At 45.4% G+C, this 26,480-nt stretch overlaps 1 protein-coding gene and 1 long non-coding RNA gene across 6 annotated transcripts in view; one reads left to right on the top strand and one right to left on the bottom strand.

The window, feature by feature from the left end:
* slc8a4b (solute carrier family 8 member 4b) overlaps nucleotides 1-8,713 on the top strand; it is a 97,368-nt gene extending 88,655 nt beyond the window's left edge. For 4 of the 5 annotated variants that reach the window (XM_037113251.1, XM_037113249.1, XM_037113248.1 and 1 more), the window contains 6 exons: nucleotides 812-918; nucleotides 3,372-3,496; nucleotides 4,170-4,205; nucleotides 4,812-4,911; nucleotides 5,728-6,000; nucleotides 8,257-8,713. In XM_037113251.1, the coding sequence (XP_036969146.1) occupies nucleotides 812-918; nucleotides 3,372-3,496; nucleotides 4,170-4,205; nucleotides 4,812-4,911; nucleotides 5,728-6,000; nucleotides 8,257-8,636 (1,021 nt within the window). In that variant the 3' untranslated portion in view covers nucleotides 8,637-8,713. The remainder of the gene's footprint in view (nucleotides 1-811; nucleotides 919-3,371; nucleotides 3,497-4,169; nucleotides 4,206-4,811; nucleotides 4,912-5,727; nucleotides 6,001-8,256) is intronic. The other variant, XM_037113252.1, reaches the window with a different exon arrangement.
* Nucleotides 8,714-17,402: 8,689 nt separating this feature from the next.
* On the bottom strand, nucleotides 17,403-26,189 carry LOC119026638. The gene is made up of 2 exons (XR_005077196.1): nucleotides 25,953-26,189; nucleotides 17,403-18,259 (listed from the first exon to the last, which is right to left on the bottom strand). It is a non-coding gene; the product is annotated as an uncharacterized LOC119026638 (long non-coding RNA).
* Nucleotides 26,190-26,480: the final 291 nt, after the last annotated feature.

Raw genomic sequence — 26,480 nt, 5'->3', positions numbered from 1 at the left:
TCAACATGAAAACCAGCGGTCGTATGAACTGACTCTCTTGGAGCTCAGGGCAGCAGCGAGTGTTGGAGATGTTCACCATCACACTGTCACCTCCTGAGATATGAAATGTCAAACAGCTTTCTCTTCATTCAGTCACACTGTGTTGATGATGTTAGATTCTTCCATATTGCACCTTTAAAGAGGACAGGTTGTGATTACTGAGCTGTCCACTCTTTGCAAAAACACTTTTCTTGAACTGTTATCCTGAGACAGATCTGTGAACAGTGTCTTCTCACACCTTCCTATCTTCTTGTTAGCGTCTGAGCTCTCTGCAGAGCATTTTCTCCTGAAACTCTTATTGAAAGTGTCCCAGCTGCTCCGCTCACTGCATCACTTCACTGTAGAAACATGTGATCAGGTCCTGACAGGAAGTGAAGAGCTTCATAAAATATAATGATAATAACATATAAAGTTCCAACGAGCAGCTCCAGCTGGGCTCTGACCTTCATATCTGCAGGAGCTCCTCGTCAGTTTATACCAGACAAAACAGAGTGCAAATGTAATTATGTTCATTTTTGGGAGGATGTATCTCATTTGTGACTTCAGGTTAGCTAACAGCACAGTTTGATATTAATAAGGATCAGCTAGCAGCAGAGACGACCTGGTGCATGATTACAGCCTGACGCCGAGACCTTCACAGTTTTAATGGACTCCTCTGAACACTCGCGCCTCCAACTCTCTCTTGTAACGAGGGAGAGCGCCAAGCTGAAAAGGTTAATTATGTGGAATTCCCTCGCCGAGGCTCATCTCTCTCTCTCTGTGCCTTAAACAGGAAGATCATCGAGGTGAAGATTATTGACGATGAGGAGTATGAGAAGAACAAGGCCTTCACCATCGAGCTGGGAGAGCCGGTCCTGCTGGAGATCGGGCAGAAACACGGTGGGTGTCTCGGTTTGTTTGTGTGTCGGACTGAATCTTTACTCAGATGAATCTCGTCACAGCTTTCTCTCTGCAAACAGGGCGAGACCGCCATTGATTGCCTGAAATCTTCGATCCAAACTCAGATTAACTTGAAGGACATTTAACTTTGAAATCAGGATGAAGGATTTTAAACCCCGCTGGGCTTCAGCTGTGAGCTGCTTCCTCCTCACATCATGTCAGATCACACAGGGGAACCAGAATGATCACAGCCAGTGTTTGTCACTCTTCACTGCCGTATATATTCATATAAACTGTATATAAATAGACATTAAACTTCTGTTTTTGTGTCTGCGCTCTCTGAACACAGTGAGCAGCTCTGACCCGTCACATCCACACAGTTACCTCCGAATCCAGAATCAGAAACATCTGAACCCTTCAGTGTCTCTGAGAATGTTGGCAGCTGGACGGGATGGTGGTGGAGTCCTGAGTGCAACAGCTTTTAAACCAGAGACCACTGTTCAGTACAGTGATCATATATATTGTGTATATTATTACAGTGATGAAAATAGCTACACTGTTTACACAAGAAGAAGAAGAAGAAGAAGCTGCTCCTCAGAGGACGACAGCATGATTGTAATGTTTAATACTTGTTCACAAAGTCTGCGGGCCAGAAATCAGCTGCAGATATTAAAATGTCATCTTGCTGGTACCGGTCCGGTCCGGAGAACAATCCACTATCAGTCACCATAATAAATGTGTGTTTAGTGCTCATCAGCCAACAGCAGCACTGTAGCCGCGGCGTGCAGGACAACATGCTGCTCTCTGACAGACAGGACCGGTCCAACTCTCTGTACGTCAGTCAGCCCGGGGCATGTTTCATTACCGGGCCATGGAACTGGTTTTATTACACTGTCACACACACACATGCACACACACAGTACCACACAGACGACTGTACGCTGCTTTTCAATTACAGCAGGTCCACACTGATAACAGCCGCCTCAGTGAGTGAGTGTGGGTGAAGAGCGAGCGAGGAGCGAGTGGATCGGTGGAGAGAGGCATGCTGGGAGAGGAGGGACGTTTAAACTCATGTCTGTAGGGACACGGAGAGCTTTATCACCTGGATTTCCCATGTGGCACATCAGCGTTTGAATATTAACATTTACATCACACACTTCTTCCAGCGGTCACGCAGCTGTACTGTGAATCTGACAAATGAAGTGACATGATGCTCAAACCTCAAAGCATCAACACCAGCAGTACCAGGTCCATTACACACAGCAAGGCCCAGTGAGCAGAGCTGAGTCAGTGTGAACACAGACACATGATGATGAAATGTGTTTGTTCATATTAAATGATCTGAGTGGAAATAATATCTGAGGATGTTTGAAGCTGCAATGGAGCTCAGAGGTTGTTTCAAACGCTCTGAAGTCGTTCTGAGGGAGTTCAGACGGTTCAGGGAAGAATGATCTCATGAGTTCCTCCTGCAGTTTATTAAGATTTAGGTTGAAGGTCGTTAATTTAGCAGAAGAACCAACGTTCCTGTAAGTGAGGCAGTCTCAGTTTAATGTGAGTGTTTGACCTTTATCAACAAACAACATCATCATCAACACTGAGCATGAGAAATATTTCCCTACAGCCACAACAAAGTGCTCGAAGATCAGCTGTCTCTGAGCGGGTCGGGTTCTGACCGGTCCTGGTCGGACACGTCATGATATAGTAATGACTTTGCAAAGCCACACAGAGACACAGGACCGCATCAGGATGTGAAAAAAGTGAAACAGCCTCAGAGATCCGTCAGTTCCGTCTGTACGTCGTGTTTGAGGGGTGAAACAAATTAGAAGGCACCAGAACCAGAGCAAAGGTTCTGGAGAACTGCAGCACTTCATCATGTGTTATCTGGTAAAGGACGTCCAGCAGCACTTCTGCAGGTGTCCTCCCTCTGAGTCCAGACCCAGATGTTCTGACTCAGTCGTGCTCATACAGCCGTCAGAACCACAACACAATGATCTGTTACTCATCTGTCGCTTCATTCTGAAGGCAGCAGTTCGCTCTGTGAGCAGTCGTCTGTGATGAGGTTGTGACCCAGGTCCAGTCGGGATTATAAAAACCTAATCTGAGAAGTGTTTTAGTGAAGCCTCTGAGCAGGATCAGATTACAGCAGGACTGCAGCTGTTTTTAAAGTACAACGTACAAAATGAAGAAGCAAAGAAATGAACAAGTGAGAGTGAAGCCTGTTAACATCAGTTCAGCTTCAGTGATTCAGTCTGACAGCTGAGACCACGAGTCAAATCACAGAGCACGTCGTTACACAACGCTGAGGCCCGATACAGACCTGACACAGACCTGAGACCAGCATCCTCAGCAGGAGCACAAAACCACCCAGGACCCAGTACTGGGTTTCTGTCCTGGTACTGTAGAACCTGTGCACAGTGACACCTGTGCTGATCGTTCATCTCTGTGGTCTCCAGGTGACTCCAACGAGAACAAGCCAGTGGTGGGAGCGGAGGAGGAGGAGGTGGCCAAGATGGGCTGTCCCAGTCTGGGCGAGCACACACAGGTGGAGGTGGTCATAGAGGAGTCCTACGAGTTCAAGGTGAGTGTGTTCCTATATCTGACAAGGTCCAGGACCAATCAGCAGCCGGTCAGGTCCATTTTAAGTCCCGTTGAAATAATGATAACCAGTAAGCTAAAAAGACGAGTCAAATAAGTTGAAAGTCAAAATGCAGATGTGAGGATGACGTTTGCAGTGAGTGACAGCTGCTTCAGTTCACAGGATGAAGTATTCATGTCGTTAGCATGTAACGGACTCTGTAACGAGCCGCTCGTCCTTCTGACAGCAGAACAACACATCGTTTCTTCAGAGTCGTCTCCCTGTGGGACAGAACGAGCTTTAAAGGAGAAGAAGACGGTTCTGCTGGATCATTCATCCAGCAAATTACAAAATAAATTGGCTTCGTCATCTCGTAAATATTGGATAATAAAATGCAATCGGTTAGTAATTTAGCTATAGATAATTAGATTTCTCTTCAGCTTCCACTGTGTGTGTGTGTGTGTGTGTGTCACTTTATGTTCACTCCATCATTTCCAGAGGGATTTTGTGTCTAATCTGTGATTTTGTTTGCGATCTCACTGTTTGTCTGTTGCACAGAAACATTCGCTCATTTGTCTGTTTATGTCTGTCTGAATGTGTGTGTGTGTGTGTGTGTGTGTGTGTGTGTGTGTGTGTGTGTGTGTGTGTGTGTGTGTGTGTGTGTGTGTGTGTGCAGAGAGCGGTAGACGAGCTGATCTGGAGAGCTAACGAGGTTGTCTGTTTTTCTCACTCTTCACTCTGCATGCAGCGCTGTCCTTCCATCTACTGCAGCACAACACTGACTTATTGTAACAATGGCCTCTATAAGTCCATCAGTCTTTAATTGTCACCTGGTGCTGGAACTGATTTCTCTCAGTGTGACAGCTAACACACATTGTGTGTTCAGATGGTGGATGTGCAGGTTCTGTCCTGTCAGAACCCGTCAGCTGGGTTCTGATGATGACTGCTGCTCCGTCTGTTGTTTTAAACACAAAGCTGAACCAGTCCGCCTGCAGGTTTTCCTCGATTTCACAAGGCTGCGTCAGTTTCAGTTTCACAACATGTATTAATTATCACATCTTCGAGCTGAGAGTCCTCGCTGCTGAAACATGCAGCATCGTTACAGGACGCAGCTGATTATGAGGTTAGAAGGGCACTTTCTCTTCTCTCTGTGGCTGCAAGTGAATTAACAACCTGAGGGTTTTCTCTTTCCTCTTCTGCCTGGTGTGTGTGTGTGCACGTGCATGTTTACTTGTCTGGCGTGCGTGTGTGTGTGTGTGTGTGTGTGTGTGTGTGTGTGTGTGTGTGTGTGTGTGTGTGTGTGTGTGTGTGTGTGTAGAGTACGGTAGATAAGTTAATCAAGAAGACAAACCTGGCCTTGGTGGTGGGAAGCAGCAGCTGGAGGGAGCAGTTTGTCAACGCTGTTACTGTCAGTGCAGGTGAGACACACACACACACACACACACACACAGACACACACGCACACACCTCTTTGATTTATGAACAGTGGTTTTGGTTGGTGTGTTTCTTGACTTTATTTTGATAAGATGACAGTAGAAATATTACATTTCCTAAAACTCTGCATCAGCGTTTTATTTTAACATTTTCATGCATTTTTTTATTTTTTTATTTTTTTATTTTATCTACTTTTCATCATCTTGTTCAGTTTGGTATCTGTCACTGGTCCTGAGATATGGGCTGTTCTTCCTTTGTTAGCACGAGTCTTTTCTCTTGCTGGGAGCTGCATGAATGAATGAATATGAAGCTACAGCTGGCAGCCACTTAGCATAGCTTAGCATAGTGAGTGGACACAGGGGGGAACAGCTTGTCCAGCAAATTAGCATTTTTGGTTTTGCAGGAAATGACAGAAGAACTACATCTCGTGTACGCTGCAGCACTCCATCGAATAACGATGCAGAAAAGAATTTGTTCTGTTTGTATACGAACCTGCTAACCAGTTAGCTGTAGAGCTGCTGGTAAACACACTTCCCATGTTACAATGGTCCATCAGTTAAATATCCAGATAGTTAAGCTAACTGCTGGTGTTAGCTCTGTGCTGAAGACAAACGTGGAAGTGGTCCCAGGGTTCTGAAGGAAAGGTCGGGTTGTGCTTGCCAGTTTGTACATTGTGTTGTCCGACCACATGTGTGCACAGCTGCTCTGAATGAAGGCACGCTGTTGTTCCAACGTGGCGGTCATGGTGCACACCTTCATCCCTCTTCTTCTTCTAATTACCTCTCTCCTCTGGCCCGAAGGAGACGATGACGAGGAGGAGAGCGGCGAGGAGCGGCTGCCGTCCTGCTTCGACTACATCATGCACTTCCTCACCGTGTTCTGGAAGGTTCTGTTCGCTTTCGTCCCGCCCACGGAGTACTGGAACGGCTGGGCCTGCTTCATCGTCTCCATATCGCTCATTGGCGTCCTGACGGCGGTCACCGGCGATCTGGCGTCACACTTTGGCTGCACGATAGGCCTGAAGGACTCGGTGACGGCCGTGGTGTTCGTGGCACTGGGAACATCTGTGCCAGGTGAGTGTCGGCGCTTTGATTCCACCTGTCAGGTGGAGAGAAGAGAAATAAAATGTGAAATAAGATGCACATCCAGAGAAGACAGGCAGATTTCACCAGGAGCCCTCAGAGAGCAGCGCCTGCAGACCGAGCCTGTCTCCACATGGAGGGACGTGTTGTCCCGGGGCTTTAACTCACTTCCTCCTCATTCCTCTCCTCAGACGGTTTATTGTCGCCTCCTGTGCTTCTCTTCCAGGCAGAATCTTTGGTGGCCTGCAGAGAAGTCTCTGGGAGGTGCATCAGTTCCTCCAGCAGCCATGTTGTGTTGTGTGTTTGAGTTCAGAGGCTTCAGAGGAAGATTGTAGATCCATGTGTGTTCCCTGTTGACGTCCATCAGCAGGGTTTTCTTTCTTCTCTTTTCCAGTTTCCTCTCTCACATCCCTCCTTCCTTATCAGCTCCTCTTGCTCTCCATCTCGGCCCATTTATTACCCTGACGTGGAGTTACCTGGGCTCTCTCTCTCTCCCCTCCTCTTATTGGCCGTTATGCTTTCACTAGTGTATCATCCATCATTTCTGACCTGTGTGTGCTGCGGCACCAGGTGTGTGTGGGCGGATGTGAGCGTGGAGTCCCACAGGCCATTATAACTTTCACTGGGAGTGTGCGCTCCTGTGTGTGTTGATGTGTGTTCGTGTGTGTGTGTGTGTGTGTGTGTTTTTGTGTGTTGATGTGTGTTTGTGTGTGTGTGTGTGATCTCCTCAGAACGTGTTAGAAACATTCATCTCACCTCTTTCTCTTCTTCCAGCGCTCTGACTTGCAGGACTGACTCCAGATCTGTTGATTCAGGCACTTAGTTTGAACACTGCACACTAATAACTACTGGAGGTGTTTCTGGCTGCTTAACGAGTTTATGGAGCTCACTGATGACCATGCGGTGTAATTCTATCAGTAATCATGGTGGTGATCCGGTTCTGCAGTCAGCACTAACTGAACAGATGTAGGTATCAGGAGGACTGTGTGGTCCAAGAAGCTTCCTGAGTTCTGAGCTCGCTTCTGTTACAGAGCAGAAACACATCCTCCAGTGACAGAACTGTCTTTGAAATCACCTGGAGTTACCTGCTGCTTTCAACAGAACATCTGGATATCCATCTCTGAAATTACAAGTGTGTGTGTGTGTGTGTGTGTGTGTGTGGAGGCAATAATTTCATGAGTCAGATTCAAACCCACTCTGGTTGTGTGTCTGTGACAAAACACACAAACTTTTCATTTGGTTGTGTGGTCTGGTACTCACAGGATTACCCTCCACAGAAAGAGTGGGGGTATTCCTGTTGCATGCTGGGATATGAATTTCAGCAAATCTCGCCGACATTCAAGTGAGAATTGAGACTGATCTCAGCCGCCCGTCCAAAAATAGAAATAAGCCGAAACAGGCGTACAATAACTGGCAGCTGTTTCCGTGGCGTTCGCTGCCAAGCTGCTAGTGGAGCCTCGCCGCTTTTCACCCGATTTCTCCTCCAACGATCAGCAGCTCACAAACACCTTCAGCACTTTACAGCATTTAGTACATCTGTTCTGTTTCAGGCTGATGCTCACACAAAGCTGCGGATTACAGACTGGAGCTATGAATATACCTGAGTCATATTTACACAAGACTTCTTACAGAAAATAGATGAAAAATAACACAAGGAAAGGAAAATTCTGACTTAAGTGACTCAAACAAAACAATATGTATGAAAGCAAGCAGCCAATCCTCTTCAGACGTGTCAGATTAACTTCAGTTATACATAAAGGAAAGTTAACACAAATATAATGCTACTGGATTAGCTGTTTCTGCTAACTTAACAGCTTTTTGCTGCTGACTAGTTTCTATCAGTTATCTGTATTGTTGGACTCGTCTTTCTCCGCCTCCAGCAGTCATCTGTTATTTGAGTAATTATTTCAGTAACTGCTGATATTATTAAGCTACCTGGTTCACAGCTCCCGTCTCTGACGGCAGCCTCACTTCCTGCAGCTTCTCTCTGTGTTCGTCTTTGTGTTTGTGCGTCTGTGTTAGCGGCTGTGAGAGTAAAGGTGGGTGTTCCAGGCTCGATATTACCTGGAGATTATTTTCTTGAGAAACATGTTTACAAAAGAACATCAGAATCAGTTTTCATGAGATTTGTTTCCATCGTGTTGCTTCAGGTTATCGGAGGTTTGTTTCTGCAAGCTGCTCAGTTGTGATGTCAGAACTGATGACGGCTCAGACTGGCACTCAAATCTGTTTCCTTCTTTCATCCAGACACATTCGCCAGCAAGGTCGCCGCCATCCAGGACCAATATGCCGACGCCTCCATCGGCAACGTCACGGGCTCCAACGCCGTCAACGTCTTCCTCGGCATCGGCGTGGCGTGGACCATCGCGGCCGTCGCCTGGCGCTCCAAGGGCAAGGTGTTCAAGGTGGACCCGGGAAACCTGGCCTTCTCGGTCACCCTCTTCACCATCCTGGCCATGGTGTGCGTCATCATGCTGCTGTACCGGCGGAGGGCGGCGGTCGCCGGCGGCGAGCTGGGCGGGCCGCGGACTTGCAAGATGATAACGTCGCTGCTGTTCGTCTCGCTGTGGCTGGTTTACATCCTGCTGGCTTCACTGGAGGCCTACTGCCATCTACCTACGTTTTAAACAGCAGGGGGGAGGAGAGGGGGAGACACACTGCCAACAGGAGAGAGAGGAGGAGAGAGGAGGAGAGAGGAGGAGGGGGAGAGAGGGGAGAGAGAGGAGGAGAGAGGGGAGAGAGAGGAGGAGAGAGGAGGAGAGTGGAGGAGGGGGAGAGAGGGGAGAGAGAGGAGGAGAGAGGAGGAGAGTGGAGGAGGGGGAGAGAGGGGAGAGAGAGGAGGAGAGAGGAGGAGGGGGAGAGAGGGGAGAGAGAGGAGGAGAGAGGAGGAGAGTGGAGGAGGGGGAGAGAGGGGAGAGAGGGAAAGAGGGGAGGAGAGGGAGGAGAGGGGGAGACCCACTGCCAACAGGAGAGAGAGGAGGAGAGAGGAGGAGGGGGAGAGAGGGGAGAGAGGGAGGAGGGGGGGAGACCCACTGCCAACAGGAGAGAGAGGGAGGGAGGGAGGAGTCTTCATGACAGGAGAGATGCTGTAAACTGGATTTATTCTTATTTTTTTATCGAAAAATTCCCTGATATAAATTCCCTTTTTTCCAAGTCCAGAACGATTTCCTGTTTATTGTGAAATGCTTAAACTCTGAGCAATATTTCTTTTGTTAGCCTTTTGAAAACAAACCCATCAGCTCCACGTGGTGGAGGAATGAAAGGAGCAGTGTGACGTTCTGGAGAGAAACGATCCTCATTGGCTGATTTTTAAATAAACTGAGCTTAAAGGACAACACAGTTTCACTCTGTTATACTGTCTTTACATGTGGCGGACCCTGCCACCTTTCTATCTTCAAACAGTGTTCTTCCTCTGAGAACAGCTCGTTTATTCACTTATAGAGAAATACTTATTTATACTTTTCTATTATTACCTCATTAATATTGTAAATATAAAAAATCTGAGTTTGAATTTCGTCTCCAAAACTACACACTGCTCCTGACTTACAGCATGAAAGAAGGTTTTAAAGAGTGCTTTAATGTAGCTGATCATCGTGAGTGGAGGGCTCGTTTGATTGGACACTGACGAGCCTCTGAGGGGAAACAGGTGAAGGTGAGAGGTAGAGGAGGAAGAGCTGAGAGAGGAAGCTGAAGGGACAGAGAGCATGAAGAAAGGAAAGGAAGAAGAGTAGATGGGCAGAATAATGTACACCCTCTCCCTCCCTCCCTCTCCCTCCCTCTCCCTCCCTCTCCTCACTTGGACCTCTGGTCCCGGCCGATACAGAACCACCCTCCGGGCCCTCAGGTGAACCTGCAGCAGACGACCACTCATGAACTTGCAGGCGAACGTGCGAGCTAAAAACTGAAACCTCTTCTTGTCTCTGTCTTCTTTTTCTCCTTCTCGTCCTGAATACACTGTGCAACATCTTCCTCACCCCCACAACACACACAGGTACTGTAACACTCCCTCCTCCCCCTCTGCCTTACTCCTCCCTCCCTGTAGGACCGTCTCAGAGTTGTGATAATGAAACGCCGTAGTCGCCGCCCTGTTTTTAAACGAGCCAATCCCAAGTCCCGCTCCTCGTACGCCAATCAGCAGCCTCATTGATCCCGTGGAGGAGATGAAGCTCCTCCCCTTTTTTTCTAAACTTTTAAATGGCGTCACGTGTTGATGTTGTTACCGTGCAATTGTAAAAATAAAAGACGTAAACGTGTAGTATGGAGAGATGATTTGGGACGATTAGCACCTGAAGATCAGAACCTGGAGGAGCAGCGAGCCGTCCTTCTTGCACTGCAGATGTGCACTACATGTTGTGATGAACACTGTTTACACTTTAAAGATGCATTCAATGTCAGGAGGGAACAAACATGCTAATGAGCAGAGCCAGCAGGGACCAATCAGAGTGGACGACTGAGCAGAGGACGGCGGTGACTGCTGACGGACTGTGACCACGGACAGTGTTACTAACTGTACATGATACTATAACGAACTTTTATTGATGTGTGTGAGGAAACACTGATGTGTAATGTGTGTGAAGCCCCGCCCCCTTCTTTGCGAGGAAAGAAAACCCTGGAGGCAGATCCTCGTCCTCTTCTTCCTCTGACACACAGTTCAAGCAGACATTTTTAGAGGATCCATCACCAGAGGAAAAAGAGAAAAGGATGAGGAGACGATGACAGCCGGATCGTTCTGCAGCAGCTGGAACGTTTGTCACGAGTCTGTTATCCAAAGACTCGATGGAAGAACAGCGTGTCAGCGTTTCACAGAAGCTGCAGAGCAAGTTAGAAAACTGTCGGGTTTTTAAATGCATACTGATATTTCCACTCCCGATAAATGTGCTGCATCAGTGGTGTTATTCATGAGACTGTATCCAACGCTGTGCTCTTTATTTTGTCTCTGTGAACAGTTTAACTCCAGGCATGGTGTCAACGTAACATATGAGAATATTTCACCACACATCGTCTGAAGTGAACCTTTCTGTTACTCTGTCTGAGAAGGTGTCACATCCACATGTACATTATGTGTGAGTCAGTTCCCCGGCGCTGCCCGGGGGGCCGGCTGGATGTGGGCAGCAGGGACGGCATATGGCTTGTCAGTGCAGATGATTGTTAAATGTATTCTCCTTGTTAACAACAGCATAGAAGGAAAAAAGCCCTCAGCTGCCCTCAGATCAGTTGGTTTCCTCCTCAGAGAAAAACACTCACTCATTTTTTGTTGCTTCCACTTCGACTGAGAGAAGAACGAGACTGAGAACAGTTTACCTGCCACCAAACGCTCTGTTAGATACGTACGAATGACCCGCTGGCTTCAGCAAAGTGTGAACACAGGCTCTACAGAGCCGGCTCAGTTGTGACCGGGTCAGACCAACACCGGCCGGTCCGACGCAGCGCGGGCTGAGCTCAGTGCTCGTACAGGTGGGAGATAAGTGGGAGCAGAGGTGTGTAGATCCGGCGGGGTGGAAGTGTCTGTACGTGTTACCCCCTCTCCTCAAACGTGACTCTTTAAATGCAGCAGCAGTTCATTTCACCATCTCTAGAGAAAACATCCCCGAACTGTAATGGCAGAAAATCAGTGAAACATTGTTTTCCAGGTGATTTCAGGGAAGCTCAGCCAAGATGTACTGACGGGACTTTGGCCCGCTGCCACGACGCTGTTGCTCTGTTTCAAAGGAATATTTCTTGGCTGCAGTTATCGAACCATATTATGCTTGTCAGGGTTATTCTTTGGTGATATCGCTGTTTGAAGCATGTACAATGTGCTTACAGGACCGTGGCTGGGACTGTAGAGGTGCTGAGGTCATCAGTCAAATGTTCATCAAACCGTCAAAAAGAAAGTTGATTTAGATTTCTGTGAATCTTCAGTTCTGTTTCTCGGACAGTGTAATGAGCGTTTGAGTAGAAATGTTTCTCTTTTGATGGACTGAAGCTAAAAGTCAAACGTTCCTCATCTAACAAGAATAAGAGCTACACTAGCATGTCAGAGAAGCTAAATGCTAACCAGCATGTTAGCATTGTCATTATTAGCATGCTATCATGCTGGTTTAATGTTAGCTATGATATTTGACTCCATTTAGCGTGGCAGCATGCTAACTGAGGCTAATGGGAATGTTTTGCGTATAGTGTTGGACAAATTGACATTTTGACCACAAGGTGGCGCTGGAGGAAAAGAGAACGTGAATGTCAGTCCCTGAAGTCAGCACAAAGACATTTCACTCAAACTGCCGACGTGAATGTCGCGGTGAGAGGACGAGTCAGAGTTTAGAGTTCAGCCTCCCGGTGACGTGAATGTTGGGTAACCCGTGATGATGCTAGTGTAGCTACAAACACCAAAATAAGTTCCAGCCCCTGAACGTTTTCCTCCCACTCAGATCTCTACATGTCCCAGAGATAACAGACAGAACGTGACCTCAGCGTCTCCAGTCGTAGCCACAGCCGGCCTGCTGGCTGACATCATGTTTGAATCATCGTCTCCTCGGTCATTTCTTCAGCAGGCAGCGCGTCCTGAACGTGACAGTAAACGCACCGTGGAGCCGGTCATCAGCCTGACTGACGCGGCGGCGTGGCTCGTGGCCCGCCGACACGTCAGAACGCACGGCGGGTCCAAACTTGTGTTTCTCAATGACTTCAGCTTCTGTAACAGTTCCAGTTTAAGAATGAGTGGGCCAGATAATAGTGCTGCTGACGCCACGGGAACACAAGAATACTGGGCCTGATTTAGAAACGGAGGCTTTTTAAAGGTTGATAAGCCTCGCTGGAGGACGGCTGTGTGTGTGTGTGTGTGTGTGTGTGTGTGTGTGTGTGTGTGTGTGTGTGTGTGTGTGCGTGCACTTTCCAAGTGAGCGAAGAAATGCGACCATATTTTTAGTCTCTTGCCTGTTGCTTAGCGACCATCTATCAGTAAGTTGTCTTCTTGGCTGTTGGTGGTGTGTGTGTGTGTGTGTGTGAGAGAGAATTGTTTGATGTTTCTCAGTGTGTCTGTTCTTCTTCTTCTTCTTCTGGTCTGTGTGACGACAGCTCTCATTCATTGTTTGTTTCTGCGGGTGAATTCAATATTTCTCTCTCACCATACGATCGTTTCTTGTTTTTCGTCCTTGTGTGTTCCTCGTGCCTCCTCCTGTCTGCATGTGTGTGTTGTGTGTAGATCTGCATGAGTATTTGTGCCTTTGTGTGAGTGTGTTTGTGTGTGTCGGTCGGTGTTGTAATCTCCTTACAGGGGCTCGCCCTTTGTGTCCCTGGCTGAGGCCCGTATACACTAGATTAATGAATTAGAATGCCGACCTGACCCGCAGCTAAAAGGCCTGGAAATTAGATTCCCTGTGTATGTGTGTGTGTGTGTGTGTGTGTGTGTGTGTGAGTGGGATAAGATGATAATAGATTTGGCTGTCGATCAAAACTGGGAATAGCTGGTGTGTGTGTGTGTGTGTGTGTGTGTGTGTGTGTGTGTGTGTGTGTGTGTGTGTGTGCCTTCCATACATTAAGGTCGCTGACTCCACATCCTCTGATTGGCTCACATACAGACATCAGTGAAAAGTGAGACACATGTTCTGTACACAGAGAAACCCAGATGATCAATGAGGGAATCGATCAGACACGTGCAGGCTTGATCAAAGATGCAGTGCGAACGTTTATCATTTTCTACTTTATGTCGAGGACGTGTTGCAGAGTAGCATGCTAACAGCTAGCTCCTAGCCAGTTTGTTGACCTAGAGTCAGTTACAGCGACCGCTAGCTGCACGGTTAACTGAGCTAAGCAGCTAACGGCAGCTACAGTTAGCAGCAGTTACCATGGTGATATGCTGACTCACATTTGTGTGGAGTCTGAATTCAACAGGTGTCAGCTGTTACATGTCGCACCTTTAAAGTGACTAGAACACGATTACAGCGGTGGCTTGAGATCAAAACTGAACATATTTATATTAAGTATATGGTTGATGCTGTGTGTGTGTGTGTGTTAGGGGCGTTTACAGACATCACTACCTGTATCTGAGCTTGAGATATAAAGATTATTTTTCAAAGTATTTATATTGTGGTGAACCTGGAGTAAAGATGGTGGCTGCCGTCACGTTAACATGTTTCATGCTGCGTGTTCGACAACACACGAGCTGTTACACAACAGATTTATGGTGTAAATTTCAAAGTCTCTCAGCTGAACATGAGAACACGTTCATCACAGATATCTTCTGTCAGGTCTAATATTTGATTTATCTGCTAAAACACCCAGCAAAACTATGAAGTCCATGACCTGCGTGTGCTGGCTGTCAGCTGAACACCATGAACTTCTTCACTGCTGTTGTACACTTCGACAGATGATGTAAAGAATTTCATTTCTGAATACAATAATGATATGAACTCGTTTGTAGAGCCATAGATTATATTGTTTGTTGCATCCTGTGTGTGTGTGTGTGTGTGTGTGTGTGTGACTTTTAAACCTTGTGTTAATCAGCCATCATCTGTTGATCAGCTGTTATTTGCCCCGCCCCCCCCTCTCTGTCAGCCACTCTGCTGCTCTCTACCTGATATATATTGATCTGATTTATCACGTTATATTTATTCATCTCTTCTTATTTTACTCATATATCCTGCAGTCCTATGTTGAGCTCACAAAGTGCTTTTGATATAAACGTCTGCTGTTTTTCATTTTTTCCGTGTGTTTTATTATTGTTGTATTGAACTTTGTGTTGCGTTTGTTTTCACTTGTTTTGTGCAGTTTTGGTGACGAGCCCTCAGAGAGCAGAGCAGGTTGGCATCGTAACAAATGACATAGTGCTCTCATCCTTTTTACTGTGTGTGTGTGTGTGTGTGTGTGTGTGTGTGTGTTCTTCATATCATTCCGTCCATGAGTGTGTCGCTGCATGAATTAAACTCATACTGAATACAGTGTTGATGTTGGAAATGTCGTAGTAAAGAGTGAAGTATTTTTAAAAGCTGAACATGACATGAAAAACGATCTAGATGTTTACAAAGACCAAACTTTTCTTTTCTCTCTTCTGTTTTTCTTTTTCTCAAAGATGAAATTAAACTTGACTGGCAAACGCTCAAGTGTGTGTGTGTGTGTGTGTGTGTGTGTGTGTGTGTGTGTGTGTGTCTCTCTTTTCTGCTGACGGAGTCGAAACTCAATTAAGTTTGAAATTATTTTGTAAAATGAAGTTGCTAATTTCACTAAATGCTTCGCAATCAGCAAATGGACTGCAGTATGTAATCATGTTGGGGCTGAATTGATTAACTGATTGCTAAACTAGCAACAGCTCTGCTTTATTTGTACTGGCAAGCGTTTCTAATTCATTCTGAAATTCAACTAAAGCTTAAAAAAAATAAATAAGTGGGCTTTCTGTTCGATGTGTGAAATCAGGCCTGTGGTTAACTCAGACTGCAGACAGTTTCCTGTTTTGTTCTTTGACAAAATGTGGATTTTTAAAAGGCGGATGCTAACGAGTGGCTAAATGAGCGTACGGAGTTTGTCTGGGACATTAAACACCATGACAGACACTCATCCACGTCCTCCAGCTCTGACTTTACAACTTGTAGATGTTTAAAGTAAAACGTGTGTAGTGACATGTAGTAATAAGATTAGTGGTGACGCTGAAGTCATCTGACAGCGACGTAGCTTGTTAGCACGTTAATGTTTTTTAAATTCTAGTAGTAGTAGTAGTAGTAGTAGTAGTAGTAGTAGCAGCAGTAGTAGTAGTAGTAGTAGTAGTAGTAGTAGTAGTAGTATTAGTAGTAGTAGTAGTAGTAGTAGTAGTAGTAGTAGTATTAGTAGTAGTAGTAGTAGTAGTAGTAGCAGCAGTATTAGTAGTATTAGCAGCAGCAGTAGTAGTAGTAGTAGTAGTAGTAGTATTAGTAGTAGTAGTAGTAGTAGCAGCAGTAGTAGTAGTAGTAGCAGCAGTAGTAGTAGTATTAGTAGTAGTAGTAGTAGTAGTATTAGTAGTAGTAGTAGTAGTAGTAGTAGCAGCAGTAGTAGTAGTATTAGTAGTATTAGCAGCAGCAGTAGTAGTAGTAGTAGTAGTAGTAGCAGCAGCAGTAGTAGTAGTAGTAGCAGCAGTAGTAGTAGTAGTAGTAGTAGTAGTAGTAGTAGCAGCAGTAGTAGTAGTAGTAGTAGCAGCAGTAGTAGTACCACCCTGTCTAGTAGCAGGAGTTCAGAGCCAGATCCCAGATCAGCAGGATGGCGTCCTGATACAACGAGCTGCTGTTGAACTGATGTTTGGGCTGGACAACGACCTGCTGGAGACACAGACGGACAAACTGAGACAGTCTGAACACAAACTACAGTTCAGGTCCAGACACCTGATGTCCAGGTAGCTCAGTGTGTCATGAAGCTCTGAGATTGTGAGTTTGATCCTTGAGTCAGTGTGAGTTTCGATTCTTGTTTGAAATTTGAAGGTTGACATTCAGAAAAGTGAAATGTGAAAGAAACAAAGAGCATCAGTCAGATCAGTATCTCTGTCTGTTAGAGGCCCCGTCTGTAGATCTGATCCTTATAATACTCAGTGAAGTCTGGAGGTTGTGGCTTCAGATTTTAGGTCCTTCATATCAATTTTAAACCTGATGTCCAAAACAAAGAGCACAACCCTCTCAGAAACAGGACTACATCACCAGCTCATTAGCTCAGGAGGGTAAAGCGCTGCTTCGAAGACTGAAGGTTGTGGGTTCAAACCTTGACAGAGTTTTGAAGGCTGGTATCTGATCAGGTGGATTCTGTACAGGTCAGTTTGATCTCATGAGATTCAGTGACTTTTGAAGTCCAACATTTATAAATGAAAAGTTAAAGCGCTCAGAGAACAGCCTGACTCTTTATAGAGCTGCTGCTCAGAAGAAGGAGTGAAAACCTCTGAGAGACTCATCAGCTGCTGTCCCAGTTAGCTCAGTGGGATAACTCCAGGGTTGGCAGGTCTGAGGTCATGGGTTCGAGTCTTGCTTGAGTCTGGGTTTGACTCTTATAAAACTCAGTGAAGTTTGAATTACGAAGTGAAATGCGCCCGGAGAAAAGGCTCCAGTGCCCGGAGGATTCGTAGTGCGGTGGGTCTGTTCCCTGCTTCCTGTAACTGAGGTTACAGGATCGACTCCCGCCTCAATCTGAGAAGGACCTGGGAGGGGACCGCGTCTCCTCCCGAGGTTTCCCACAGATGGAAGCAGAGGGTTATGGCAAAATGAACCAAAGAAAACCAATTTTCTTTTCCTCATAAGGACCAGCCAAGACCAGAGAAGAATCAAGCAAGACCCAAGCAAGATTCGAACCCACGACCTCAGACCTGTCAACCCTGGAGTTATCCCACTGAACTACAACAACTGATGAGCTACACAGATTCAAATGAACCAGAACTACCAACAAACAAACAAACATCAAATGGGAAAATGAACCATCAGCAACTAAACTTTTATTGAAGTGTGGGACAAAGTTTTAACAATGTTGTGAGTCATCACAGCAGGATGAACTTCATTACATCACGTCATCTTTCAATCTTTATTTGTTAATTTCATAATTCACAACAAAAATCATCTCATGACACTTTCCAGACTGAGCTGGTCTAAACCTGATGACTTCATCACAATCAGAAACAGAAACAGAAACAGAATCAGATTTATTACCAAGAAGGGTTTTACACCAATGAGGAACTTGTCTTAGTGGATAAGGTGCATTAAAGCCAACAATCAATACACAAACAGTAACTATAATATATACAATATAACACAGAGTGTGGGATGACTGATTAATAAAGATGGAAGAGCTGTACAGGAATGTGCAAAAGTTTTAATTCTGTGTGCAAGTGTCAGTGTGGCTGGTCTGCACAGGCTTTGAGGATCCTGGCGGTGACTCTGTCTGGACCAGCTGCTTTCCTCACATCGACTCTGTGCAGGATGGATCTGACCTGAGGTTGGTCCAGCTGAATGGCGCTGACCTTCCCTGGTAGAACCAGATGTGTGTCAGCAGCAATCTGTCGGTCGAGCTGGTGGCTGTGTAGCTGTCCTTGTAGCCGGTCAGAGTCTTTATCTCCTGCCACATGCTTCACACGCTGCTGTTGAAGAGCTCCTCTATGTGCTGCTTCCAGCTGCGTTTGGACTCACTGATGCTTCTACTCAGGCTTCATCGTGCTTGCTCGTAGGCCTGCAGGTCCAAGACTTAAATGCAGATTCTTGTGTCCTGGTCGTCTCCTCTGGCCGTCACACTGAATCTGGCTGCTGCGACTCTTCTGCTCTTTACTCAGATTCCACTCCTGCAAACACACAGAATCAGAGGTTCATTTATTCTGCAGCACACAGGACAAAATGATAGATTTTTATGCATGTTCTGAAATCACTTAAGCTGTCAGTATTCACACTGTATTTTGTAAATTGTAAAGTGTAAATGCAAATGTCACAGGCTTTTAGTCAAGTGAACAGGTCAACACTAACTTCCAGGTAAGTCTACAGAGGTAAGCCATCCCTGCTGCATTAGATACGAGGCTTCACCAGCACAAATAAACCACAGTAAGCGGTGTGTCTTCTAAAGTTACTGACATTTTAGAACAAAATTACTTGTTTGTGTTTTCCTCCAACACAGATTAACAAGGCCAGACTGTCTGCAGAAATAAAACATGGGAAGTATATACAGTAAAGTCTGTGTATTCTGTCCATAAACCCTCAGATATCCTTTAGTCATCAGAAACTGGCACAGAATTAGTGGTACACAGAGATGATCACTTCCTGTTTGAGACCAAGCTTAATTTGATCTGCTTTAATATTCTGAGTCATTTCCACTTGTGTTGTCCTCTCTGCAGTTACTCTGTAATTCTGATTCACTCTGCAGTCTTCAGGTGTAGCACGGTGGTGTTGCCAGCTGTGTGAACACTTGAATAAACATGACGGCGAGCAGAAACCAAAGACAGAAGAGAAAATGAGATGTTTGCTGAACAACACTTGTTATTCTCACTAAGTTGGTTTCTGAAGGCTAACAACAACAACAACAACAACAACGATTTGTTCTGCATGATTCACTTTCTGCAACGTGTTCAAAGCCGAGCAAACATCTCCAACCCCTGCACACAACGATTCATTTACATCTGGAGCCGCCTGAGCAGAAAGTCAATTGACTCAATTTGTTTCAATACAAACACATAATTAAAGGGGAACTCTACCAACATCACACAGAAGTGTACCTGTCAGGAGGAGCACTACTGAATCTGTAGGAAACAAACGCTGTGTCGTGTCGTGTCGTGTCCTCTCTAAGGCCAGAACAGCTGCCTGATGATGTCACAGTTATGTCATCAGGGTAAGGTCTTGGTTTGGGTTCAGACACAACAATCATGAGGCCGGAATAACTGCTGAGCTGGAGTTTAAAGATGTGAGCACCAACTATTCAAACAAAATCATGTCATTTGAGGCATGATGGGAAAAGTAGTCACCAGTGTCTGTGGAGCTGGAGGTGGGAGTATCTCCACAGTATCAGCTGGTGACGGTCCAGACTGAAGTACCTGAACATCTGATCCCTGACAGACATCCATGGTTCCTACAGGCTGTTTCCTACTGACTTCAGTGGTGATACGCCTTTAGTCATCAACATTAAACCGCTACAGCTGCTAAACAACCATTAGCACTGTTATAATGACGATGCTAATCTTAGCATTTAGCTCCACTGTGTCTGAGGACAGAGGGAGCTGCTTTATCAGTCCAAACTGAACACCAGCATGGGAACGATCAGGTTCAAGCTTTGACCAAGTTATTTTGTCTGGTTCCATCCAGCTTTCTGTTACTGTGTGGAGACGACGAGTGAAGAGATATATACTGTATCTCAGAAACAGACGTGCTGTGTTGGAAACACACGTTGCGTTGTTGATGCACTCTTGTCTATACAGACGAGTGAAGCTGAAGGTGGACGAGGCCTTTTGTCACAATGAGCCTTTCAACAGTCACACAGGTCGTTCTGGCCCCGGCTGGACAAAGAGCCCAGTGTTCCTCTGCTGACTTTAACGTCTTCACAGTTTTCACTTTATTTAATGGACATGTTTAGTCTGTGACACATCTTTTATCTGTTCATTTTTCAGTTCATCCTATCATATGGGCTAACTCTCTCAGTACACTAACAGAAGAGCAGGACAGGGATCCTCTTTCCTCCATGTTTTCCCACTTGAAGGGTTTTGAGGAGTGTATTTATGTTATTGTGCTGATGAAATGAACTTGACTTCCACATTTGCAGCTGATTCATTTCAAGTGAGGCGTTTTTTTTAACTTATGACTGGTCACACCATGGGAATATATCGTACTGTACCAACACTGTTACTCTGAGGCACATTTCACGGCTGTCTGAACAGCGAACGACTGATTTCCAAGCATTCTCTCTCTCTGCGGTGAAACAGCAGCGGAAAGGTCAAATTAACAACACAGAGGGCTTGAATCATTAAGGTTCAAATCAAGCAAACAATGAGGCCATTAAAAAGGCTGTGGGATGTGGTGGGAGAGGTTCTGACCCGACCCGAGTTCATGGGCCCGTCCTGGCTAATGTCAGTACTCACATCATTCTAAGAGACGGGTTCATGACCTCACTGGTAGTCTGTTAAACTCCTGAGTACAAGAAGATGCAAATACATCTCACACTGTGGAGGCATGTGAAGCTGCAAAGAGCACTGTGCTGATTGGCTGCCGTACGGGTCCAGAACTGACCATATTTGGATAAGTGGCGTTATCCTGATTGAATGAGACTGAGACCAACGAGGTGGAAGCGACAACCAATCACATTTAAGAAAATACTCCTTGACTGTCCTTTTCCCTCTAAATGGACCATCTTTGAAGACGACCTGAGAGATCAAGACCATAAACTCATCAGGAAACTGTTAACTGAGCTAGTAAATCAAGTGAGAAGGCAGGTCGTTTTCTCATAAGCTTACACACAGTAAGACTTCTTTCTGAAACCAGTGGAGTCGTTTGCTTCACTGACCAGAAAACTTCAAATATTTTATACAGTTGGTGGTTTTACTTCACCCCAGTGAGCTGTAATAAAATATTAATGGAACACATTGTCAACAACCCGATTGGCTGATATCTTTCCTGGTTCGACTGCTATAACGCAGCTGATTGGCCGTTGGGGTGAAGGGTCGCGTGTCATACAGCTGCTTTAACTGGACTTTTCTATTCAAAATGCTGTGAGTGGTTTGAGTTTGTTTCAGGTGTCCCTGTATGGACCCTGTACGTTACTACACATCACCACCATGTTGTTTAAATGGGTCACATTTGGACACATTGTGGATAAAATGATCAGTGAGTCACCTCCCTTAGAAACTGGACGTTGGTGTCTGCACTGCATGGAATTTGAAAGTCTGAAGTTGTGCTATTTGTATGCAGATTCAAGCTGCTGGGCTGATATTCAGCATCAGCAAATACAGAGTTTTAAAAAACGGCCCTCGACGGAGCCCTCAAGTATTTCTGACACCTCTTTGAAATCATAATGGAATGGACTGAAATATAAAATGTATACAGCTCAGGTATAAACGAGGCCATAAAGATGATGGATTCAGGCTTTCAGAGCAGCAGAGTCTCAAAAGTGCAAAGACTCTGTTATTAATCTTGGAAGAGCAAAAGACTTCTTTGGCCATTAAAGGAACAATCTGCATATTTCATAGAAGATGAAATGAAAGCTGCACATGCTGATCTGCTTGTATCTGTACTATTCTGAGCAGCAATATCATAAAAGGTAATAAATAGAACAGACCTGTATATAGATAATATTGTACAATATGAACAGTGTACTTGTAGTGTACTTGTAAACGACTCACTACGTTAGCTCACAGCTCATGTAGGCTTATGAAAGCTTACTGGTCATTGCTGGAAACATCTGGGATAATGTAAGTACTGTATATAACAAACTTAGTTGTTTTTAGACATTTTAATGCATTTTAATGTTAATTCATTTCATTTAACCTGCTCGTCATGTAAATGATCGGGGTGATCCTCGGTGAAATGCTCGCTGGGTAATATGAGGCAAACCTGCAAACGCTCCTTGTTCGTGTTTCAATTTAAACAATAATCTGAGTCAACTGAGAAAACAACCTCACAGTTAATTATCTCAGTGTACCTCTGTTTCCTCAGCTGTTATCTAACCTGGCAACATGAGAGAGAACATCATCGTATTTATAGCGCTGGCCAGAGGGGAGTGGATGTTGTAGATTAAACACTCATGCAAACACACACACACACACACACACACACACACACACACACCTGGGACCTGACCAGCACAGCCTCTGTGCTGCTCTGTTGGCCAGTAAACATGTACTGTGGGATCCTGATCTGCTCCATCACACTGTGCCGATGTGTCGATGGACAGAGCAGCAGCAGCGTTTTCACTTGCTCTGCATTAAAGTCCAGGTGTGTGTTCGCTCATTAGATTCACTATCCAAGGCCGACCTCATTAAGGAGAGACGGATCCAAACTTTGAAATAGTTCATGTTTATAAATATATATGTATTTCCTCCTTTTTTGTTCTTCTCTGTCAGTTTCTGAGCAGGAACGTGGCAGCTGTTATTCCCACAGCAGCCCTGCACTAACCACGACGGCGAGACACGTCTCCATCCTCCGCTGGAGGAGAACGAGACGGAGAGACGAAGAGTAAACACAACCGTCCTGAGGGAGAACAACAAGGAGGAAGACGCAGACGGAGACGGACAGGAAGAAGGACGGAGTGTGTGAGGAGGAAGAGGAGGAGGAAGAGGAGGAGGAAGAGTGCGAAATGTGAGCAGAATGTGAGACAGACTGATAGCGAGAGAACGAAATAAACAAAGTGAAGCATGAGAAAGGAGTGATGGAGTCGGTGTTGATTCATCCTGCGGGACGAGGAAGCAGACAGGAAGTGACACGCTACACTGATTGTCTCCCCTCTCCCGGGTCCCAAATGTTTGCCGCGACGCATAAACTGATTTTGACACTTGGTAGTCGGTTAATTGGCTGTGCAGGTTTAACAAACAGCTTCGTATCAGAATTCACTAGAAGGAGGAGGAGGAGGAGGAGCGGCAACTTCTGTTGGGTTATTTATAAAGGAGAAAGGAGCAGATGGAGCAGCATGACGATGTGTTTCCTGGAACTGGAACAGACAAAGATGTGTTCTCATCATAACAATTCATAGAAAAGCAAATTGGATGATTTTCTCTGTATCGTAAACTCATCTGCACTCGTGAAGCATAAATGTTTGTTGAGGGAAAGTAAAAGCTTGACTCTGCTGTGCTGATACAGCTGCACACATGATGCACAGGCAGGAGTTTTATGCTTGTTTTTGACTCTATCACATGCACAAAGTTTGGGTAAATAAGTACACAAAGAACTATAATGAGTTTGTGCCCCTGTTACTCTGAAGCAGTCTTACACTGAGGTGTTTTACTGCCAGGCGTCTGAATATTTCCTCAGAAGAACAAGTGTGGTTCTGAATGTACTTTCAGCCCTTCAGGATATATTTACATACTTTCCAAGATCAAGAGGAGGTTTGACAGGTTTTTTTTTTTGACATTTGAGAATATTCTAATTCATTTCTGCCCTGTTTATTACAATACATTGATAAATATACTCTACATTATTCATACTTCTACCTATTATTACGTATAAACAGAGTTAATTCCCCAAAAATATGTCTTTACGCGTCTCAAGCACGGCCTCCCTCTCTCCTCCAGCTCAGCTCCTCTTCATCCAATCACAGCCTGACGCTCCGTCCTCCCGTCAGTCTGCTGTAAGCTGTCAAACTTTAGCCGTGTTGTCGCTCTCTGCTGTCAGTCAGCTGTCGTTTCAGCGCACGGTGATGCACTTCCAATCAACCCTCAGATCAAAAGGTCCCTTCCAATAAAGTCGTCCTACATCTCGCTGTGTTCCTCCTCAGCATCACCAGGGAGGACCATCGCTCCCTGTCCTCCTCACTTTCTATCCTGATTATTACTTAACATCCATGCAAATGCAGCCACAGACACATTCTAGTATCTCCTCATGAAGCTGTTACTGTTAATATGAAACATGAGCATTCATCATGAGCCGTGTTTCTGACAAACTGAGTTCATATTCTCTTCTTAGCTCGCGGTGGACCAATGAGAGGAACATCTGAGTCTTTAGCGACTGGGTTTATCAGAGCCTGCTGGCTGAAAACAGCCGCCTGCTGTGGCTGAAATGACACTGATGAAACCAGAACACGGAAGTTTGTGGGTCACAAAACCAACATAAACTCCCCAGAGCTGGAGACAATTACACAGTCGACTCCCGTCATGTTACACACGCTTATTTGGTTCATTATTAAAACAGAAGCGCTGAAAGAGCGGCTTCAAAAAAGGTCCAACAAACGGCTTTATAAGATTATATTTACATGTTTACTGGGGCTCCACGTAGACACGACTGTAGCTGAGGATCAGTCTATATTACATCTTTCAATAATTAACCGTTTATGGTTGTAATGTTATGAATTCAAATACATACCTGTTTAAATACATAATCCTATCTTCATGATAGCTTCGTTAGCTGAGAAAAATGTCTGAAAGTGGATCAAATATTTAATATCTATTAAATATTTAGTGCCCAAGAACAAAAACTGAAAGAAAGTCAGAGAGAAGACAGTGATGTCTACAGGACGACAGACGACTGACCTCCTTTAGTTCTGAGAACTGTGAAAGGATAAAAAGAATCGGCCATGTCAGCGACGATACAGAGCGACCGGCGACGGAGAGGAGGAAGGAGGGATGAAATGAAACAGATGCAATCAAAGACAGCAGACGGACGTGACGGAGGGAGGACAGACCAGACTTCTGGAAAACATGAGGGATAAAAGAGCTGTGGAGGAAATGAGACTGACAGGAAGAACAGATGGATGAGAGGAAAAGACGGATGAGAGAGGAATGATGAGAAAATGTTTCTCTTGTTGGGACTGAAGGAGAAGAGTGAGTGTTTGGATACGAGGCTTAGGAAGAAGAATTCTGTTTTATCTGGAGAAAGCAGATGTAGGAGAAGGATGGAGAGAAGGAGGATAAGAGAGAGAGACGATGGTGATTTTGTGGAACAGAGAAGAGAAGCAGTCGGAGCAGAGCTCACAGGCCACATGACCACTGTGGACATTTGGAAATGACGCAGGTGATAATCAGAATGCATCATGGAATAATCTCCCAAACCAACTGCCTCCTCTCAGACTCTATTGTGTCACTGATGACTGAGGATTTGCAGCAGGTAATCAGCGATCAGTGGATTATATTCTCAAACTAACCTTCACAGCCCTGTCGGGCAGTGACGAGGGATGAAGGATGGATGAGAGGAGGCAGGGAGGAAGAGGAAGAGATGAGAGTGAGGATGAAGGATGGATGAGAGGAGGCAGGGAGGAAGAGGAAGAGATGAGAGTGAGGATGAAGGATGGATGAGAGGAGGCAGGGAGGAAGAGGAAGAGATGAGAGTGAGGATGAAGCTCATGTCTGGTTTATAACTGATGGCTCTCTGCTGAGTGAGTCTGACTTTACATCAGACAGATTCATCATTTCTGATCAATACAACTAAATCACAGTGTTGAGCGGCTCATGCAGATCACTGCAGATATCCAGAGTAACACACAGTCTTCCTCACATGGCGGTGGGCGGAGCTACCAGGTAATCATCAGCAGGTGCGACATTTCCACCATGCTGCCTTTCTGAAGCATGAATAACTTTATTTCTCTGAACCAGTTCAACCACTTCAGAGCTACTGAACACAAACTAACGTTATTATAACTGCCCGCTCACTTAAAGACACTTTAGCTAACCAGCAGCCATAAACACAAAGCTAAACACCGGAGTTAGCATACAAGCTAACAGGCTAGATTTAGCAACAAGCTACGTAGCTCCACTGCAACATCTCACGGTGATATGTGTTACTGCAGTGTTACTGTAACCGCCATCTTAGCCTTGTGGTTAACACACAGAGTGAAACATATATCCAGCAGGTTCTTACCTGTCCAGCAGAAAAGTCCTGACAGACCCGCAGCTCCTCCACCTCTGAAATGATGCTCTGATATTTATCCTGGTTTCCTCTCTGGCTCGGTCCACTTCTTTGTTTTCACTCTGCTTTTCTTCTTCAGGCTTCTTATTTCTTCTCTTGGACCTGGATGATGGTGGGACATGATTCTGCTCTGTTGTTGTTGTTGTTGTTGTTGTTGTCTGCTTGTTTACAGTTTGAGTTCTGACCAGGTGGGAGCAGACACTGCGCCTGCGCGGGATGCGGCTGTCAGCGGCATGCATGACAGTGATTGACACTTCTCAGACACGCCCCCTTGGCTCTGATTGGCTGTGTTGTTCCAGGAGCGGTGGATGAGTGCAGATCACATTACAGCCACTGGGTGGAGCCACAGACAGCTGACCTGTATCTGATTCTACTGTCAGATCATGATGATGATTTTATCTGATATAACCAAACAACAGTTACAGATTTCAGGTTTAAATCCTCCCAAGATGACTGTGATTGGTTAGAAGACATGCAAAC

This window comes from Acanthopagrus latus, chromosome 10 (genome assembly GCF_904848185.1).
Source record: "Acanthopagrus latus isolate v.2019 chromosome 10, fAcaLat1.1, whole genome shotgun sequence".
Taxonomy (NCBI): domain Eukaryota; kingdom Metazoa; phylum Chordata; class Actinopteri; order Spariformes; family Sparidae; genus Acanthopagrus; species Acanthopagrus latus.
Note: the sequence above shows the minus strand (reverse complement) of the source record. Positions and strands in the feature narration are given on the sequence as shown.